Here is a 20,871-nt window from a genome sequence, read left to right on the forward strand (position 1 = left end):
GTGTTTTTCTACCATTTTTCTAACCTCCTTTTCTCTGGAGTAGAGTTCCGCATGCACTGCTTGCATCAAGTTCTCTTCACTCCTCCAATTCTGGCATTTTGTACATTCCCGATTTTCTTCACTTTTCCATTGGCTGCTATGCCTTCAGTTGTCTTGCCCAAATAACACTTCTTTATGTGTCAGCCTTGACAATTTGGGTTAGAAGACTACAGCAATAGACACCACAAGTGAGGCTGATCTTGATCTCAGCCAATGCCCATGACTTTCCAGGAGGGGATAGCAGCCAAAAGTAGGAAATCTATTTTCCACTCCCTAGTCCAGAGGGCGGAAGCCAATTGTAATGCTTCCTTGGTTATAGAGCCATTACAGGTCAGGAATCAAATTTGGACTCTTCATTCTTTAGTTAGTTGAGATATCTGTTTATGTAGATAACATTAATGTTTTTCTTTCCCCCCCTCCTCTTCCAAAACTTCCCAGGTCATGGGTAAAATACTCTACCAAGAAGGCAGACCAGTTTCCCCCATCATCTGCTAATGCTACTCTATTGTTGGTCACACTGAGCAGAATTTTGCCCTTGAAGGGCGGGCCCGACCAACTAGGCGGCGGGTGGGAAGCTGATCGCCTCTGCCGAAACGGGCCTCGCCGCCATTTTAAGTGGGCGGGCCAATTAATGCCTGCCCAGCGTGTCGCCCGACGGGAAGTGCTATGCGCTTCCTGTGCATGCGGGGGTCGGGGGGGTGGGGGTGGATTCCCCAACTGCCAGAGTGCGCTCTTTCACGCATGTGCACGAAAGAGCACAATTCTCCCTGAGGCAAAGTGCTGCCTCAGGGAAATCGCTGAAGCTCTGTGAAACTCTACAAATAGAAAAATTTAAAAATCATTAACATATCCCCCTCATGTGAAAATGTCACACGAGATGGGACATATTAGTGAAGAACACACTTTATTAAAAGTTTTTAAACCAATATCAAACCTCATCCCACCACTGGATGAAGTTTGTAAAAAAAAAATCACCCGCCTGCCCGTTGGGCCTGTGCACCAACCTGAAGTTCGCACTGGCCCCTCAAAATCCGGGTCGATTGGTGACTTAATGGCCTTAACAAGTCCTTTAATTAATGGCGGGCATGCATCCCGCTGCATAGTGCACCTGCTGACCGAAATATCGCGATGCCGCGTGCTGATGTCGGGACGCTTGCGTGACATTTTAAGCGCTGGCGTGTGGACTCCGCCACCTGCACGTCAGCCATAAAATTCTGCCCAATGTGTTATGTGGGGGTGATATGGAATGGCAGACTTTTCAAAAAATGAATCAAACTCCCCTCTAGTGGTTGGCTGAAAAATAGCATTGAGAGAGATAACATTCCTTTCAACTAGAGAATCTAGGAAAAGGGAATGTAAGAGTCAATAAGCAAATGTTTGAGTTTCTGATTTGTGGAATTACAATTAGGAGATTTTTCTATCACGGTTATCCTTGTAATAAATCCAATTCTGTCACTACTTTCTTTTCTTTCTTTATTTTATCAGTTTCATGTTATTGAACATCTTCACTTGTAAATAATATGATTGTACATACTCTTCCTCTTTTCTGTATTCTGACTGTGTTGAAATCAAGATTAATTGTCCTGCCTCCTTAACTCATACTTTCTATGGGCCTTAAACCTGGAGGACTCCTTTTCTATCCTCCTTCCTACAAGCTTTCGGCATTTAAAACCCTAGGTCATCTTCACCTCGGTGCTAAATACTTTACCCTGTTTCTCATTTCAGATTCCACTTAACATTGCAACCTGAAGTTTGGCTTTGTGACATTGGATCAAATTGTTCTTAATTTAGCAAGTCTAGGAGCAAACCTCAGCTTGTGTTTTCTAGTGTTCCCCTCTTTTGTTTTTGTTCAGTTTAAAATCACATTCTGTTTGAAGTGATTGTTTTTTTGCCCAAAGGTTAATCCCCAGAATTACAACTGACAATCTATGCTTATGTGTTCGATCTGATTTTTGCCTGTTCTGTGATTTACAAAAGAGGGGTTTCTCAGGTAGATTTGTCTGCATTGAAGCAATGTGGTTGCAAATTGTTACCAGCCTTGAAACTAAAGGAACAGAAGCATAGCACAAAACTTGTAAAGTGCTGCACCAGCCAAGTTCCTGATTCACAGTTGCCACGTACCCTGCTCGATCTCTTGCAAGTGACTATTCTTCATCTGTGAGTCAAGAATGTCAAAGGCTATGATAAAGAATAGAAAATGCTGGAAGTGCTCAGCAGGTCTGGAAGCTTCAATGGAGAGAGAAACAGCATTACTGGGTGGTAATCAACGCAGGTGATGTGGTCTTGCCTGCCAGTTGGAGAACCGGTGAGAGCCTTATGGGAGGGCTCACCAAATTAAGTGCCCATCAAGAACACCAGGAGTAGAAATGCCATCACCCTCTGAGATCAGAGCTCAGCAGCTCCACATGCAGGCAGCATCAGTGGGGGTGGGGGTTGCAAGGATGGGGTCATCAGGAAGGGCATAAGGGTGGCTCTCAGTGGGCCTCACATCCCCTGCCCCCCCCCCATTTCCTGATGCCGGATTCCTCGATCAGGCACTGAGTGTCTTTGAACAACATCCAATCTAGTGGGATTCCCGAATCTAAGGAATTTTGTAAAGTCATAGCTAGCACATCCACTCTCCCTGCAGCTATCTCTTTAAGAAGCCTAGGGTGTAGGCCATCAGATCTCAAGAGTGTCAGATTTTAGTCCCTTAGATTTCTCCAATACTTTATCTCTGCTGATATTAATTTCCCTAATTTGATTGTCCTAGCCGATATGAAGATTAAAGTCCCCCACAATTATTACATTTCCTTTGATACAGGCACCAATAATATCTTGTTTAAAGCTCTGCCCAATGGTATAATTACTTTTAAGCTGCTCCCACCAATGTTTTCTGACTCTTGCTGTTCCTAATTTCCATCCATACTGATTCTACTTCATGATCTTCAGAGATCCTCTCTCATTAGTGTCCTAATGTCACCCTTTACTATGAGGGCTATCCTGTCTCCTTTGCCATTCTGTTTGTCTTTCCAAAATATTGTGTACCCTGGAAAATTTATTTCCTAACCTTGATCAAACATGTTTCATTAGTGGTGATTAGTTCTAAATCATTTACCTCTATTTGTGCCACTAATTCATCTATCTTATTGCACATGCTTTGTACATTCAGATACAGAACCTTTAATTTCATTTTTTTACTTCTGTTCCTAGCAATGACCTTATTCACTGAAGTACATTCTTGGTTAAACTCTCTGTCCCTTCCTGTGCCACTCTGCTTGTCTTTATTCACATCACCATACTGTTCCGATACCTTGACCTTTGTGTTTGGATTTCTAAGTCTACCTTCACCTGAATCTTCCTCCTGCACCTATTTATTTAAAGCCCTGTCCAAAGCCCTAGTGACACAATACTGTGGCCAATGGAGGCTCCCTCTGCAATGGTGCTCCCCCTACCACATGTTCTGCACCCCCCGCACCCATCAATTGCAGCCCCCGCACCTCCTTGCCATGGCCCATCAGGCTGGCTTCAGCAAAGCCCTCATACTCACCTTATCTGTCTACAGCAGCAATCTTTGTGAGGGATTGGCTGCAGTCCCAGTAGTGACCACCAGTCCTAGTGGAGCTGTTTGGACTAGAGAGTTGCCGGCCGTAAAATCAGCTCAGGGCTTCCTGGCCATGCATAGGCAGGCTCACGGTGACCTTTACGCTGGGGGACAAGGCCACCTCCTGCTCTTGAAATTCCAGCTGTTAACTCTGCTTCTCTCTCCACAGATGCTGCCAGACCTGCTGAATATCTGTACCATTTTCTGTTTTTATTTTAGATTTCCAGCATCTGAAGTGTTTTGCTTTTGTATTATTGTCAGCAGACTCTTTGACCATGAAGGAACATTAATGTCAATACAAATCTATCCTCATCCATCCCCTGCAAAAGTACACTTTCCAGTAGGAGATACTTGGTAGCAACCCTGAATGGAGACCTTGGCTGAATATTCTTCAGAGTTATTTGGAGAGCTTGATTAGCATTTTGTTGAGTTTTGAAATAAAATACATTGAGAGTAATAAATTCCTGCAATCAAATAATGTAACACAGTGGTGAAATAAGACAATAAAAATGTCAGCATACAAATTCTAGCAGTACCCTGCAGCTATAAAAAAGCAGATGAGTACTTCAATCATCAAATGGCATGAATATAAAAGCTATCACATTCCCTGAAAAAAGACAAGAGAAGCAGAGAAAAGAGAAATAACTGCAGGTTTATGCCCTGATTTAAGTGCTGGAACATAAGGTTTTAAAAATCCCAAGTGGGAATGCTGATTGAAAAATCATTTGCAATAATGTATTTTCCATTTCTTTTCCTGTCCTACTTTTCACGAGGGGTAATTTTGATTATGTAGTAGTGTAAAATGGATGATAGCGAATCAGAGGCCCATTTTACATCCATTTTTATTTATTCCCATTAATGCCAATGGAAGTTTATCACCTAAAATCAAATTAACCCCACTTGCCTGTTCTGACCTTGGGAGCTGTTTGCCGAAATACTCTGGTGGAATTTAGCTGTGTGTTTAATGTATACTGATGGGGTTTTCGGAGATTAGTTCAGAAATTCAGAAAGACAGGTGATGAAGGCTAGAACTGGAGCCATTCTTTACAAACTTTTATAAGCATTTATTTACAGAGATACACATTCCTAACACAATAACTACAGCTTTAGTTCCTATTTATAGGGACACAAGTGAATCCCCAGTTAATGCCCACCACTTGCAATACCATTAACAACATCCTCTTATTGAATAAATTCAAATATTGTGAATTTCCACTCTTGATAAGAAATTCTTTGTTTCTTTTGGAATAACGTGCTATTAGAATTCACCTTGCAAGTAGTGTTTCTGAATGCAGGTTCTCCTGAAATAAAAATAGAAAACAGCTGGAAATGCTCAGCAGGGTTGGCAGCTATCAGTGGCGAAAGAAACAGTTAACATTTGAAAAAATAATGTTGTTTCTCTCACCATAGATGCTGGTAGATCAGCTGAGTATTTCCAGCATTTTCAGTTTTTATTTCAGATTTCCAACATCCACGGTATTTTGCTTTTGTATTAGGGTCTATTCAAACACTCTCTTGCTTTGTACTTTCAGACATTTTAGCCTTAAAATTACCTTGTAAAAATATTGGTACAAATTTTCTGATCAGTGGCAAAATGAATCATAATCATAATCAGCTAATCATAAACTTACACTTGCCCACAGATACTGTATGGGTGTTTGCACTGGTCTTGTGGCAATTAGAAATCTATTTCTGTGCAGTGTCATTTACAGGTGATCTAGGGCTTGTGCGAATAGGGCAAGCATTATGGCTTGAATTTTCATACCCGGGTTGGGAGTGCAGCGTCGGGACTTGGGAAAAGTGCCCTAGATGGTTAAACATTCACGCTGGGGCCTTCCAGCCCTCACCCCTCACACCCCTCACCACCCCACACACTCCCCATGCCCATCCTTGCCCCAACCCACACCTTCATACCTCCATGCCAACCCATGCCCTTCTGTCCATCCCAATGGCCCCCCATCACCATGCCCACTTATGCCACTCTAATCATCCCCATGGCCCCTTATAGCTCCAATGCCAAATTAGTGCCAACTCATGCCAACCTATGCCCCCCACCCACCACCCTTTACCCTTACACCCTCCATGCCAACTCACCCAGTTTCCACTGTGAGCAGACTTCAGGACCCATACTGAGATTAAATAGTTCTTAAGTGTCAATTGATTAATTCATCATTTTAAAATAAAACACTCATTGATTGAAAAAAAACATTCACTTCATTTAACTCCTTTTAATCCCCTACAAGTATTTGGATTCACAGTCCCACTTCAAAGACTTATAGCTGTCAATCAAATTGTGAACTGACAAGCACCCCACTGTGATAATGATAGATTATGAAATCAGTCATGCAGCAGTAATCCTACAATGATAGCTCACAGGCTTATGTCAACAGACAGTGAAATATCAAGTACTGATTTTTTTTTAAAACAGCAACACGGTATTTTTTAAATTTAAAGGGAGGAGGTTTAAATACCTTGACAGCTCCCTTTGACAGTTCCAATGAGTTTATGCACTTTTTAAGGACATTCAGGGTTCTACTTTTAACAATCCCAAAAAGCACTTGACCTCTCCCAAAGGTGTCCTGGGATGATAGCCAAAAGGGTACCTTACCTCGTGAAAAAGATACCCTATCTCTCCAAAGAACTCTGGTATGTTTAGACTATCTCCTGCCAAGTCTAAAGGCCGCAAGTCGCATTTTGGGCATCCCACTAATAAAAATTAAACAACTCTGCTCCAGCAATGGCAACTTTGTACCACTGCCCCAGTTTGACTAATACTTTTGGATACACGACATTTCATCAGCAACCACAATGAATAACAGCTTCCGCAAGCTTTGTATTAACATGTCCTAGGCTGTTTGCTCTTCCTGTTATTAACATTGTCCCTCTCCAGCAAGTTAATTGGAGGCGTGCGGGTTGCCGACTCCCCTCCCACCTCCGACACGCCCTTAAAAAATTCCAACATGTCCAAGAGGCATTGGAAGACATGCCATCCAAGTGTGTGATTTTCAATGCATGCCCACTCCAGATCTTGCCCCCGCAGTCAGTTGAAAATCCAGCTCCATGTGTTTCAGTGTAAGCCCTGGAGCACGTACCTATACAGTGAAACACATCTGGAGGGGCAGAGCAACTTGGAGAGCACCTTCTGATTCCCACACATAACTGCGTATGTGCGGCATGTGTTACTCTTTCAGAGCAGTAAGTGATGTCAGTGTCACCATTATTTTGAGCACAAAATCTGGGGCAATAATAAGTAGGTGGATCATCATTTTTTTTAAATTAAGGTGTTTAATATTTTAAGAGCTACATTTGAAATTTGTTTTTTTCCACCCTCACATTAGGTTATCATGTCTCCCTCTTTGCATGTACCCCTCATGAGCCGCACACGATGTTGTGGCTGTGAAATACACAGGAACTTAATCCCAGTTGCATTTAAATTGCCTGGGATTGATATAACTTCTGATCTTTCAGCTCCATTTTGTGTGGATTGTGCATCCCAATATTCCAGTACATTTGGAATGCAAAATCTTGTGTGGAATTCAAGGGGATGTGGATGCCTTCATTTTGAGGTACAGAACACTGAAGCACAAAACATCTGTATATTTGAATGGGGTAGCATAAAAATCTTCTCCCACTTCCTCCTCACTATTTACAGGCAATCAGATTATGAAATGCTTTGCAAGAATTCAAAAGATATGATGCTATTTCTTGTCATAATTGTACCCCTGGAGGATTCACCTGTATGAAGTGTATCTTACTAAGTAGTGATTTGAACTGCATTTTTAAATTACATTTACTGTATTGTCTTAATGATCTACTAATTATGTGAATGGAGCATGGGCTCATCAATCTGCATAGAAATTAGTTTCTAAACATCCAAAATATTCCTTGTTAAAACTAATGAGGTACTTAGGGTGCTTCATGAATCTAATTAGACAGTATCACGGCTGCATTTTAAATGAATCATTCATGGCATATGTAAAGGTCAGAGTGCAGCATGAAACTCCCAAAAGTGAAGAGGAATGTGAGGAAACAATGAACAGCTTGAGAGATTATTTATTAACTCCAGGCAAAATTAGACTCTAGTCGTTAATATGCTGATAGCCTTCCCATATTTTTCATGTTTTGCAATGATTGTAATTTTTCATTGCGAGCATAATTAAAACAGTTGCAGCTGGGTCTATGGATGTCATCAAAGGTCTGTGAGCCGAATTTTTGAAAAAATATAAAACTTTTAAACTGCAGGAAGCTTGTTGTGGTTGTTGAAGGCCAATAATCTCAACCCCAGGGAATCACTGCAAGAGTCCAAAACCCTACCATCTTCAACTGCTTCATTAATGAAGTGGGGAAGCCAGTTCATGATTGAACAATGTTCAGCACCTTTCACAAATCCTTAGATACTGAAGCATTTCCTATCCAAATGCAGCAAGACCTGAGCAACATTCAGGCTTGGGCTAATAAGTGGCAAGTAACATTCGCATCACACAAACGCCAGGTAATGACCATCTTCAACAAGAGAGAATCTAACCAGCTCTGCTAAATGTTCAATGGCATTATTGTTGCTGAATCTCCCACTATCAACATCCTGTGGGTTACCATTGACCACAAACTGAACTAGACTAACCATATAAATACTGTGGCGACAAAAGCAGGTCAGAGGCTGGGAATTCTGTATTAAGTAACTCACCACCTGACTCCTCAAAGCCTGTCCACCATCTACAAGGCTCAAGTCAGAAGTGTGATGGAATACTCTTCACTTGCCTGGACGCGTGCAGCTCCATCAATACTCGGCGCCATCCAGGACAAAGCAGCTTGACTACCAATCCATCCACCACCTTAAACTTTCACTCCCTTCACCACCGACAGACAATGGCAGCAGTGCATACTATATATAAGATGCACTGCATCAGCTTGCTAATGCACCTTCAACAGCACCATCCAAACCTGTGACCTCTACCACCTAGAATGACAAGGGCAGCAGATGGGATGGGAACACTGCCACTTGCAAGTTCCCTTCTAAGTCGCACACCTTTTGACTTTGAACTATATCACTGTTGCTGGATCAAAATCCTGGAATTTCCTCCCTAACAGCACTGTGGGTGTACCTATGCCACATTGACTGCAGAATTTCCAGAAAGCGGCTCACCATCACCTTCTTAAGGGTCAGTTTGGGATGGGCAACAAATGCTGGCCTTGCCAGTGATACATCTCATGAACGAATAAAAATGAAGTTCCTCCTTGGTTACACTAGCGAGGTACAGACACATGTGAAAGCCATGCACTGTTAGGGAAGAAGGAATTGATGGTTAAAAAGTTTCTTAATTAACTATTTAAGCACCCCAATTACTTCCCCGCAGGACACGGAACCTGCCCCGGGGAAAGCAGAAAGTGAGCAGGGTGATGTTGGGATCCTCACCCGACGCCATTTTCCAGGGTTTTCACACCATGTCCACACTGGAACCCAGCTGCACCTGGCTGGGAAAATTCTATCCTATATGTCAGTTACAAATTAGGCAGAGACCAGACTATTGTCTAGAGAAAAGGGATGATTAGCTACCCACTGTATGCGTATTTTCTAGCCATGAGTTACAGGGTATCATTGAAAAGGACTAGGGACAAGGGACCTGTCTTCCAACTCAGTAGAGAATGACAAGAAAATACAACACCTCCTTCCACCTTTCCTCCCTCACTCCCCCCAACAAATCAGCTGTAGGAATGTTGATAGTGCATGTATTTCACTTTATTCAGAGTGAGGTTTGTAAGACTGTTTCAGACTGTTCTGTTTGGTGATTATAATGTGTTTAACGTTAAGTTTTTACTTTGTGATTTCAGACTATCAAGGCAACAAGTCCCCTTGGGGACCCAAGAGTTACATACAACCTGGAAGAGGGTCAGGTTCCAGAAACAAACATGCCAGTCCGATTCTACCTGAAACCCAATCGTTTGGATGGATCTGCCTCCATTTTAGTGGCAGAACCACTGGATTTTGAGGGAACAAAGTTTTTCACACTTAGAGTCAGGGCTCAGAATGTGGCTGCAGTTCCATTAGCCTCCTTTACCACCATTTTTGTCAATGTGACAGGTATGTTTGAGGTATCCTAAATTTAAATACTGTTTCCCCCAGTCCATTGGCTTTTGATTTTGGAATCTTAGAACATTCCCCTCTCTTGTTGAGGTACTTAAATATTGTTTCTGTAGCTTCCAGAAAAATATAGAAGAAAACTATTGCAAATAAGTAAAATGCTCTTTGCTCAATTTGTACTCTTTTTTGGAATGATCTTCCCGAGCTCATTGTGCAGCCTCTACTAGATGATTCTTTTAAACCTGTTTGTTTTTGTAATAAAATATAATAATGTTAATGACAATGTTGGCCCATTAACTGCGCAAGATTCCTTCTTTTGTTGTACAATATTATGCCCTTTTCTCTTTTTGGTTGTTTAATTTTTCAGATGTGAACGACAATGTTCCTTTCTTTACCTCATCCACTTATGAGGCTACAGTCCCTGAAGGTGCTGCAGTTGGCATGTCAGTTGTGCAGGTATCGGCAACTGACCTGGATTCAGGACGTCATGGGAAGGTCAAGAATTGCATTGTGCATACTATAATTATCTTAGTATCTCTATGTTAGGCTCATCCGTGCAATTTTTCAAAACATGTATTTCACATGATTCATGTTCATGGACCTGGGTAATTAGGGCGCAGAGGCAACATAAGGATGTAGATACGTTTTTGCTGAATATCATTAGATTAATTGGGCAGAATTTTACAGTTCTTTGTTGGCAAGTTTGCAGGCTGTTGGCTCCATAATATTTCCTGGGTGGCCTTCCCACAATTTTTTTTTGGGGGTGGGGGGGGCAGGGAAGAGTGGGAGTGCAGGTGCCAGTGAGGCCTAGGGAAGCCCGCCTACCCTTGCTTCAATTGAAACCCTTAACTGGCCATGGACCGCTTACTGCCAAGCCTCAAGGTCATCCTGCTCAGGCCTAAGGCAGGAACGGGCAACGCCTCCCTCAAGGGCCCCCTTTCCACGCTGGGAACCCCTCCCCACCCCTCCCCACCCCTCCCCACAAGGTCTGTCCCCTGCAGGCGTTCCCATATAACTTCCCTGTCTAGGCTGTGAGACCTGGGTCTCGGGTGAGGTGGGGAGCAGACAATCTTGGGAGGAATCAGTTACTGGAAGCAGCTAAGATTTTTATTTGTGTTGGGCCCAGGTTGGACTGTAGTGGTCTCCAGTGGTCCTTTTAAAAAGACCACTGGTTAAACACTCACTGTTTTATATAGCATAGACACGTAGCGTGTGCACTGCACGGTTTTGTGAAACATGTAAAACACCAGTTGCTATCTTGGTTGTCTTGAATTGTTGTGGTGTTATTTAATAATTTTACCCATAAAATTCACTCAATGTGGCAAAAATGAGCCAGTGATTATGAAGTGCTTTCTGCTAAGACGGCGAAAACAGGTTACACTTAGTGAAATTAGGTATTACAAAGCTCTGAAATTAATACACAAAATAGTGGAAATGTTAATTACTTAGGCCTTCATTCAGGCTCAGGTGATTGCAGGAGCCTGTATCTGTCAAGGAGGCTGGGCTGGGTTAAGTTATCACGTGCTCCGAGCACCTCCCTACCTGCTGTCTGTACAAAGGCTAGTGCTCTTGACTTGCCAGCAACAACAATGAGGAGAATTATTAAAGTTGATAAAATAAAATCGTTTGGGAAACTAATAACTCCTATGTCTGATGTTAGATTAAGAAGAAATGATCAGAGTGGAATTAGGATGGACATTGAGAAACTGCTAACCATTTAGATTGAACATAAAACTCAACAACCTATGCCTTTCAGTTTAATGCTTATTCAAGAGAAAGGAGTTTGTACGATAATCTTAAGAAAGGCTATAGTGAAAGTTCAAACGTAGAATCATTTAATGCTAGTCATGGGTGGTTTGCAAGGTATATAAAAAAGGTGTAAACTTGCTTAACATCATTGTAAGTGGGGAAGGTGCTACTGCCAATGATAAAGCAGCTGGGTCCTTCATGGAAATATTAATTCAAATCATTGAGGATGTTGGATATACTCCCCAACAAGTGTTTAACATTGATGAGACCAGTTTATTCTGGAAAAAAGAGTGCCTTTCAGGACAGACTTTCAAGAGAAGAGGAGCATGCTAGGCTTTAAAGCAGCATAGGATCATCTGACATTGCTGCTTGTTGGAAATGCAATAGATGATTTTAAAGTAAAGCTGATGCTTGTGCGTCATTCCCAAACAACCAGGGCAATGAAGAACAAGCTGCCAGCTGTGTGGCAGGCAAACAAGGTGGCATGGATAACCCAAGCAATTTTTGTCCTACTTCTGTCCAGCTGAAGGGAATTGGATTGGGACCTGCAAAGAGAGAATGTACAATGGGAGCGGGGCTAGGTGGAATGCTCTTTCAGAGGGCCAATGTAGACTTAATGGGCCAAATGGCCTCCTTCTGCACTGTAAGGATACTGCAAGCTGGATTACTGTTCAACAAAGCATTGCTGCCCCTGGACAATGCTACTAGCAGAGTGTGTGTACTTTGAAGAGCTGTAGCAGGAGCTGAAAAGACATCAGTGGAACCAGTAGCAGAGAGCTAACAGAAACCAGGGGTGTCTCTAAGCAATATTGCTGCGAGGCCCATTCTTGAGCTGGGAGTCCACAATCATTGGGTGTTGAAGGAAAATCGGAGGGTTTGCCTTGCCAGATACTAATGGAAGGACCCTGGAAATCTCATATCTCAGAATATCAGGAATACAGAGGAGAATCAAAGTGAATTCCTGAAAACTGTGGCACAGCTTGGTTTGATCCCAGAGGAAGTGAAGGAACCCTCACTATCTTCTAAAATATAGGGAAACTCTTGGGTGGAAATAAAAGTAGAATGAGGAGTTGCCAGCCAATCAAATTGACTGGCAATTCTCTAAAGTAGGACTTCCTCCCCAGATGGGGACTGAAGTCTTGACCTTAGGCAATTAATGTCCCATGGAGCATTAAATGGCAGCAGGGCACCAGAGATCAGTGGGGATGCATTCCCCATCGGCTCTTGGGTGGTGGGGCAGGAAACCCTACCATCTGTAAATGTTTTCTTAGCTTTCTCATGTTAGAAAATATCAATAATAAATTATACTGTGTTTTCTTAACCTTAAAATATACATGTTGGTAGGGAAATGTATATTTCAAACGCTTTCCCCAAGAACATAACCCATTTATAACATCTATGTTTTGCATAATGTCATTTCACATAATGTTGCATTTTCCAGGAACTAATCAATTATGTTAACCAAAGACTTCCTGTGTAGGTGAATGGAATAATGAATAGCCCCTTTACAGAGGCCCATGTTTTTGACATTTTTGACGAGCCTGTTTCATAAAACTTAAGATTTGTTTCCTATTCTATTGCATAAGCTTATACCTTTTAAATGCACAAAATTTTTAACCAAGATATTTCACGATGCTGATAATGAACATAACACAATAGATGTTATCTGACAGAAAAAGCAACAACTGCAACATGTAATACACTAACTCAACCTTACTTGTGTTGTAGAGTGTTCAGAGAGCTGCTACAACAATTGCAAATGTTGTTAAACAAATGTCTGAACTATATGCCAGAGGTAGAAAGGACAACCCAGAAGAGTATATTCACTGATCCTTTTGTGTTTCAAGTTCCTCATTCCCATCTACCCCAATAACCTTTGAAAATTTAAGGCAGAGGTAGATTCTTGTTAGGCAAGGGAATCAGTGACCCCACTTTCATTGCCTTCTGAGGCAGAGAATTCCAAAGTTGGACAACCCTCAGAAAAAAACTTCTCACCTGTCCTACGAGGGTGACTGCTTAGTTCCCCCTTCGAAGAGCAACATTTATAGGGATGTCCACCAGATAAAAAAATCCTTTTTATCTTCTCATAGGAAGAGAGACCCTTGTTTAAGGATCTCTAACTTTTGAGTTCACTCCTTTTTGTGAGGCAGTCAGACAATTGGTAGCTGCCAAGATCAAATGGGTTGATTGTGAATTGATATTACAAGTTTAAAACAGATGCAAAAGAATAAGAACATTGCTATCTCTTTTCATTAATGCACTTCATAGAGTGAATAGTTTTCCAAAGCAACTTATTATCTATGACATTCGACAGGTATTACTCCTGAAAACCCTTTTCCATTTAAAATTTCTGCCAGCATCTTTGGTATGAAGAATGCTGTTGCCACCACCTCAACAAGGCCAAGAGTCTCCACTGCCAACATACTTTTTACAACTCTTTTAGCTTCCTATGCCAAAGGGCAACATTTACCTTCCCCCCCCCCCACCATGAGAAATATTGTAAAACCTCCCGCATTTGAAAACCCAGAGATTTGCTTAAGATGTGTCACTAAACAGTTTCATTTTTCTAACATCACCCAAAGATGGGAATTTCAAAACATGATACTCCATTTTTAATTTTGTCAACATTTTATTTGCTCAAATTATTTTTTCAACCTCAGGATTGTTCATTTTAGTACTCAATTCTAAAACATCAAAACTGATGTCCAGCCCTGTTTGCTTAGCCAATTGAGTTGCCCAATTAGACTTCAGAGTTCCTCTTTTTCTGTTTTAGAAGTTGCTGTATCCTTGAGGCCCTACCAAGACTACTTTGTTTTAATTCATTTCTGGGATGTGGGCTTCACTGGCTGGGCCAGCATTTATTGCCCACCCCTAATTGCCCTCGAGAAGGTGGTGGTGAACTGCCTTCTTGAACCACTGCAGTCCATGTGGTGTAGGTACACCCACAGTGCTGTTAGGAAGGTTGTTCCAGGATCCAGTGACAGTGAAGGAACGGCGATCTAATTCCAAGTCAGGATGATGAGTGACTTGCAGGGGAGCTTCCAGGTGGTGGTGTTCCTATCTATCTGCTGCCCTTGTCCTCCTAGATAGTAGTGGTCGTGAGTTTGAAAGGTGCTGTCAAAGGAGCCTTGGTGAATTCCTGCAGTGCATCTTGTAGATGGCACAATGGGATTGCAATGGTATTGATATTTTAACTAGAATTGCTGATGTAAAGTGATGTGCAATTGGAAGCCTGGCTTCCAATGTGAACTCTATTCTGAGCCTATTAATGACAACTGTTTCAAATTCATTACTACCTCCCCACAAGAAAAGTCTATACGCATCATAAAGATGCCTGAAAAAGTTTTCCTCCCTGGTGCCAATAAAATATTGCTGGGTCTGCTTTCAAATGAAGACAGCCTAATGTTAACAAAACTGACCTCAAATGTCAAACTCTGGAGGTATCATTTAAACCATGTACTCATTTAGTTAACTTCCAGAGTGTGTTCTATCGGTGTTTGGCGCCTCTTTGTGGATAGAGAAAAACTTCCCTTGAAGTTGGTGTCACTGAAAAAAGACAGCTTTAATATCAAATGACTTGCATTCCCAAGCATTTGTAGCTAACAGAGCCAAGAAGATCTCAGAATAAAGTTTTCCTGCTGCAGGTGAATCTACTCTTCTATCCTGGTCAGCCAATTTTTCTTCAAAACCTCATGCCACTAGCCTGGCTTTAGCTTTTAAAGTCCCATCAGGAAGCACCTTTTCCATGCTATGCATCATATCCATTTATGAGATAGAACCCTATCTGGCACCTCTGTGTATACCCTAAATTCTTTCCAACTACGTAGTTCTTGCTGTTTGGCATGCTGTAGTAAAATTTAATCTTTGGGAAGAGGACTGGGCAAATTGCCAATGCAACTTTAACAATTATTTTTTTGTCCTCTAAATTCCTATCCCCTGATGCTAATGGCACTTTAATTTCCTTACTAAAAAAAATTAGGTTTCACTAAAGGAATACAATAATTTCCAGATTGCACAAATCTTAAGACCACAAGCTCTCCAAAATACAATGGCCTTATCATTTTCCATGTCCAGCTTCATCAATGCTTTCTTGATCAATGGTCTGCTCAACAATAATGGTAGTTCATGTATTTCATGTCTGTGCTGATGAAATGATTGACACCAGCTATCTTACAGGGAATCACGACTCTTAAAATATTATCATCTCCAAAACTGAAACTGGTGGAACTCAAATTCCTCAACCTTATTCTAGTCCTTGTTATTTAAAGGAGTCCAGGTAGCATTTTAACCAGTCTATTCCACACATTGTAGACATGAGCCCACTATCTAGTGCCACACAATTGAAGGATTCTGCAACCAAGACATTCATCACCAGTAATGAATTTGAAACACTTCTTGTAACTAATACAATGCCCTCTCTCTTTGGACAATATCTCCAAACCTGAGTCTTGTGTTGTTTAATTTCAAACACATTACTAATTCGTTCAGGACAGTTCATTGCATAATGATACTTTGAAAATCACACCTAAAACACCAATTGACCCACCCTGAGCATTTCTGGGGTTCATTCTTTTGTTGTAATTACCCAATTCTTTTCTCCTGCCATAATTGTCAAAGGTGATTCTGTCCTCATTTGTTACTAGAAACAAATCTCCTTTCATACTGATGCCTGCGTCCTGTTTCTAAACAGCCTTGCCATCCCATTAACATTGCATCCTCCATTTTCTGTCTTACAAATGAATGATCCATTTGTGCCATGAACACTGCTGGAAAGGAATGTTTTCCTAGAAATCTTATAGGCTCTGACACCTGTTCTAGCTTTCTGCAAGTTTAACTCCCATCAAAACTAGAAGTCTGTCCATATTTGACACTTTGGCACAGTCTAGTAACTTAAATGCCAGCACTGATTGCAAAAATTCCACCTAGAAATTCCCCAATCTTGCATATAGTCCACTGAATTCGATTATATAATCTTTTATGGAACTATTTTCCAACTTTGAATTTGTCAAAATCTGAACCATACTTAAGTCATCCTTTTGATAAGTCTTATCCATAAAACCTAATAACTTCTCCAAACACTCATCCGTGTTCAAATGCTCAGGGTCCAACTCTGAAAATACTTCGCATCTTTGCTTGGCCAGTAAAGTGCCAAGGTCATTCCCTGCTTTTCTTTGGCAAGGATGTAACTTGTGTCCACGTGGTTACTTCATTCTTCCATTGCTCATATGGTTGATGCTCAGAAAACATCGGTGGGTAATCATACCCCAACACTCTGCATTTTGATTAAGCCATTTTTTTCTTCAAACCACTTTCTCTTAAAGAGAACTCCAAATACAGTCTTTTGCCTGAAGCAAACTTAGTTTCCAATCTTTTTCTTACAAGCAGCAACCATCCTGAGCTACCACTGTTAAGGTCCTATAGCTGCTTGAAAACAAAGACAGAGACCAAGCCTCAACTTCTCCAGACAATTTTCTTAACATATGGAACTCCAGACACCTTGTCTTTTTCTTTTTTTGGTTTCTGGCAAATTCACACCTCTTTGGAGTATTACTGCTACCTACTGTATTGGAGGAAGTGTGATGCAATAAAATAATCTAAATTTTATGTGCTAATCGTGTGAAAAAAAATACTTTATAAACATCCCAATATCCAAATCTAACTACTAAAATACTAGCCACCCTATCAGTCTGTTTACCTTTCTGATGTAAATTAGACTGCATAGTTCCCCTTGCAGTTGCAAACTTAGTACACAGTAATAAAACATGTTGCACCGAATCCTGACAAACCATCAACATGTTTCCAAATTAAATACAGACTTATTTAACCCACAGTGCCCAATCCTAATCTTGCTCATAATCAACTCATCCCTTCTACACTTCCCAGTGAATTTACTAGATAACTTCAAATTGTTTTGAATCTAATACAAATGTTTTCCTTTCTCATCCACATTCCACTTATATTACCATAATGCACATAGTCTTAATTCCAGTCTTCCCTAAAGAATCTCAGTGTCTGGAATCAAGTGATTTAGAACTTCTAGCCAACGAATCTGCTACCTCATTCCCTACCACACCTTTATGTGCTGGCATCCATAAAAAAAAAACCACCACAATATCCAACTGTTGTATCTTATACAATAAAAGAAAAAATTACAAAAATAAGATCTTGTCTGGATTCAGAAAAACAAGATTGGATAGAGACCAATGCTGAAGATGAATCTGAGCAAATTATGACTCTCAATGGCTTTACCTCCTCTAATCATTCTAAAGACAACACAATTGCCATCAACTCAACTGAAAATACTGAAACTATCTTAACATTAAATTCAGGAATAAAAACTGCTGAACCTGTCCTTCCCATCTCAGGATCCTTAGAACCACCAGTATAAAGTGGAATATAAGCAAACGAATTCTTTTCTACATATTATTTTAGAAACCTAGACAAATTAAAATCTATACTAATTTTAGTTAAGTTTGTCCATTATTGTAAAATCAACCTCTGGATATTGAAAGTGCCAGGGTGGGATTACTGACCAGCAAGCATGTATGCTTATATTAAAAAACTTCCAGGCCCAACTCTTCCACTAAATCATTTACTCTTTTCCAAAAAAAATTCCCCCTTATTTGCGATCTGTTTTCCCAACTATCGTGAAGGTCACTTTTGGTTAAATGGTTGTCTTTCTGCATTACCAAGTTCACCCGATAATTAAAATCCATCCCCCTTCTCTGCAATTCAAGAGATATTTCTCCATTCTCCACCTGTAGAGCTATTATTGGAGAAGAAATAAAAGCACCAGAACAAATTCTCATGCTGGAGACTGAATTACATCCAATTTATACAATAAAAAGGTTTTTGCTGCTGATTCGTAGGCTGATTGTATCATTGCTGGATATATTCTTATTACAATTCCCTTATCTGCTGCCAAATCATATCCAGCAATACATGTCATTAATTTAATCACTTTTTTGGATACGCTTATGGCTATTGTTTCAATATGTATTTTCCACATCCAAGTGCAATCAAACTAGATCCCTAAAATCTTAAACACCTTTACTACCTCAGTTGGTTTATGATATAGATACAAAACATTGCCATCCAGATTTTTCCTTTCTTGTAAACAAAGCTGTCTGAGTTTTTGAATTAGCAATTTAAAACCCCCAAAGCCTAGACCAGCACTCCAATGCCCTTAAGACTTCTTGAACTTTATTCAGTACATATTTAACATTTCTGTCTCTTCTCCAAATTGCACCATCATCTGCAACAGTCCCATATCCTTACCCACATTATCATATACATCATTAATCATAATATTCATCATTAATCATAATATTAATAACCAGACTAATCACACTTCATTTGGGGTACCATTCTCTACCACCACTATATCCAACAACTCCATGCCCACCCTCACCTGTACAACACGATCTACTAAAATTCTGTAACCAATTAAACATGTACCCGTCTATACCCAAAACTTTTATCTTAAATAAAAGCCCACCCTCCCACAGCATATCATATGCTTTTTCAATATGAATGAAGACTGCTATAAGGATTTCTTTGTTATATAAAGCTTTCTTGATATCAGTATCTAACCTCGCCATTTGGTACAGTATGGAACAAAACTTCCTAAACCCACTTTGATATGGTATCTGGAGCTGGTTACTCTCTCTAAATAATAAGTGTCAACCAGATACCATGCGCTTCATTATTTTACAAATATTGGACATCAATGCTGTGGGCCAATATGATGGACTACATAAATCTTTTCCTAGCTTTCCATTCGGTACTATAATAGCTTGTTTCCAATCTTGGACAAAGTACCCCTCTCCCATACTAAATTAAAAAGCCCAAGAAATACTTCTAGAATCTCATCCCCTATGTTGCGAAACATTTCTCAGCACATCAGATCCCTCCCAGGACCTGTATTTTTAGTATTGCAAGTTGGTTCGCTTTAGATGAGCTGAAACAGGCAATCATTTACAGGGCTGCCACTCCTCCTGAAAATATCCTGATTCTCCTTAAGAAAAAATTTGCAGATACTAGAATATTCAGGATAAAAAAGTTATCACTACTATGTACCTTAGCAAAAGCTTTTGACAACATATTTGCCTTTTCCAGATTGGTTTTAGCAACACTATCTCCATCTACCAATACTGGAATAGTTTTAATCTTACAAGTTCCATTAACTCCCCCTAATCTTCTCCCAAACATCACCTAGCAATGTATCCCTCCCTATACAATCACAGCAACTCCTTCCATACTTCTTTTTCTCACACCTAATAACTCGACGAGCTATGGCTTTCTTTCGATTATAATTCAATACTGCTTCAAACATACAAGCTTTGCACACCAACTTGAAGGCTTTATTCCTCTCCTTTAAATCGCCAAGTCAAATCACATTCCACCGAGGAACAATTCTTTTCTTCCTAATTGCTTTCTTTAAATGGAATAGACACCGTCTACAGCACCCAATGCTACATCACACTAGTCATTTAAAGTATCCACATTTTCTGTAAATCCCAGACCTTTACTATCCACACACCTCTTCTGAAAAACCATCCACTGTGCTTTACAAAAGCACCACTATGTATTCACCTTAGGAACATAGGAACAGGAGAAGGCCATTCAGCCTGTCGAACCTGCTCCACCATTTAATACAATCATGGCAGATCAAATACTTCAATGCCTTTGACCCACACTATCCCCATAACCCTTTACATTATTGTTAATCAGAAATATACCAATCTATATCTTAAACATACTCAATGACTGAGCTTCCATGACCCTCTGGGGTAGAGAATTCCAAAAAATTCACAACCCTTGAGTAAAGAAGTTTCTCCTCAGCTTGGTCTTAAGTGGCATCCCCCTCATTCCAGACTCCCCAACCAGGGAAACATCTTACCTGCATCTGCCCTGTCTATCCCTTTAAGTATTTTGTAGGTTTCAATGAGATCACCTCTCATTCTTTGAAACTCAAGAATATAGGCCTGGTTTCCCCAATCTCTCTTCATAAGACAGTATTGCCATCCTCAGAACAAGTCTGGTGAATTTTCGTTGCACTCCCTCTAATATCCTTTTGAGGTAAGGGGACCAAAACTGCGCACAATACTCCAGATCTTCTTGCAATAAAGGCTAACATTCCAATTGCTTGTTGCACCTGCATGCTAACTTTCAGTGACTTAGTTATTTCTTCATTCAAGTGCAACCCTACTCTTTCTCATAGGAAAATGATCTTTCAATAGTAGAGTCTTCATAAACATCCCATTCACATCTTCCTACCAAAGCACTGGAAGCCAGCATTAGATCCAGGCACAACAAAGTATTTTTACCAACATTTATTCTAGTACCTTTTCCAGCATCCACACACACCAGATTACAATGGTCAATTAAGTCTTCTGCCACCAAACCCCCACCAACCCCC

At 40.6% G+C, this 20,871-nt stretch overlaps 1 protein-coding gene across 1 annotated transcript in view; it reads left to right on the forward strand.

The window, feature by feature from the left end:
• The window catches only part of si:dkey-22o22.2 (neural-cadherin), a 289,349-nt gene that overhangs the window by 201,382 nt on the left and 67,096 nt on the right, over nucleotides 1–20,871 (forward strand). The window contains exons 13-14 of the mRNA XM_041189292.1: nucleotides 9,452–9,701; nucleotides 10,069–10,196. Of these exons, the coding sequence (XP_041045226.1) occupies nucleotides 9,452–9,701; nucleotides 10,069–10,196 (378 nt within the window). The remainder of the gene's footprint in view (nucleotides 1–9,451; nucleotides 9,702–10,068; nucleotides 10,197–20,871) is intronic.

Source organism: Carcharodon carcharias, chromosome 6 (assembly GCF_017639515.1).
Source record: "Carcharodon carcharias isolate sCarCar2 chromosome 6, sCarCar2.pri, whole genome shotgun sequence".
Taxonomy (NCBI): domain Eukaryota; kingdom Metazoa; phylum Chordata; class Chondrichthyes; order Lamniformes; family Lamnidae; genus Carcharodon; species Carcharodon carcharias.